Below are 1,004 nucleotides of genomic sequence, written 5' to 3'. Positions count from 1 at the left end.
CATCCCATCACCACCACCCACCTGCCTCACAGGTCCGCGCCGTCGACACGCCGACGGTGACTGTGACCCAGGTGGTCACCGAGACCGCCCTGGTGCACCACAGCGAGCTCTTTGAGACGTCCATATCCGGCGGCGACAGGGGCGCGCTGCGGGACTTCTGCGCCACAAAGGCGGCTGCCTCGCAGGTGGGGGCGGCCCCGCTCGCCCGCCTTGGGTGCTTACACTCGTGCTTGTGTACGCGCGCGTCGCCGTCAATTGCCTCATCAGTGCCTCGGCCTGAAAAATTTTCACTAGCCTGGTGGAGGTGCAGAGGCTGAGGCAGAAAAAGGAATGGCAGTAGCCGAGCTGTAGTCGAGCTGTTTGTTGGGCTTCTGCAATGCCTGGCTGCAGTCCTCCCACCCCTGCCCGGCTCCCCCTTCCATCACAACTGAGCAATGGCGCCGCACCCCGGCCCCTCGCTTTTTTGTAGGGCACCGAGGAGGCCGAGACCTGGACGTTCATGGGCGTGCTGTTTGAGGACGACCCGCGCCGCCTGCTGCTGCAGAACCTCGGCTTCTCCGACGCCCTCGCCGCCGCGCAGCAGCAGCGCGCCGGGACGGTCGCGCGCGCGAGCAGCGCGGGCGTCGCGTCGGCGGCGGAGCACCTGGCTACTGCGGTGGAGCAGATGGGGCTCGGCGACGGTGCGTGTGCGGGTTAAAAGCATAGCTACAGATGGACGAGCGTGCAACCGCATGCTGCATCGTCGTCCCTGCCGCCTGCACGCCTGCGGCGTTGTATCGCCGTTGATGTTCACTGCTTCACGTGCGGGCGGTTGCTACGGCCGCGTGCGCGCAGGCAAGGCTAGCGCGGAGCCGCCGCTGGGTGGCGGCGAGGACTTCTTCAACCAGGAGGGAGACAACCCAGAGGGCTTCTTCGACAACCTGCCAGACGCCCCACCCCCCGCCCCCGCGCCGCCCCCGCCCCACGCCGCCGCCAACGCCGCCGACGCGCACCGCCGCGCGAGC

General features: G+C 68.4%; 1 protein-coding gene across 1 annotated transcript in view; it reads left to right on the top strand.

Annotated features, from left to right (window-relative positions):
- Positions 1–330: 330 nt before the first annotated feature.
- The window catches only part of MNEG_14615 (Protein transport protein Sec31B), a gene marked incomplete at both ends in the record, with an annotated part of 3,230 nt that continues 2,556 nt past the window's right edge, over positions 331–1,004 (top strand). Inside the window, 2 exons of the mRNA XM_014036913.1 lie at positions 331–336; positions 470–680. Coding sequence (XP_013892367.1) covers positions 331–336; positions 470–680 — 217 coding nt within the window. The remainder of the gene's footprint in view (positions 337–469; positions 681–1,004) is intronic.

Source organism: Monoraphidium neglectum (assembly GCF_000611645.1).
Source record: "Monoraphidium neglectum strain SAG 48.87 unplaced genomic scaffold scaffold04628, whole genome shotgun sequence".
NCBI lineage: Eukaryota > Viridiplantae > Chlorophyta > Chlorophyceae > Sphaeropleales > Selenastraceae > Monoraphidium > Monoraphidium neglectum.
Note: the sequence above shows the minus strand (reverse complement) of the source record. Positions and strands in the feature narration are given on the sequence as shown.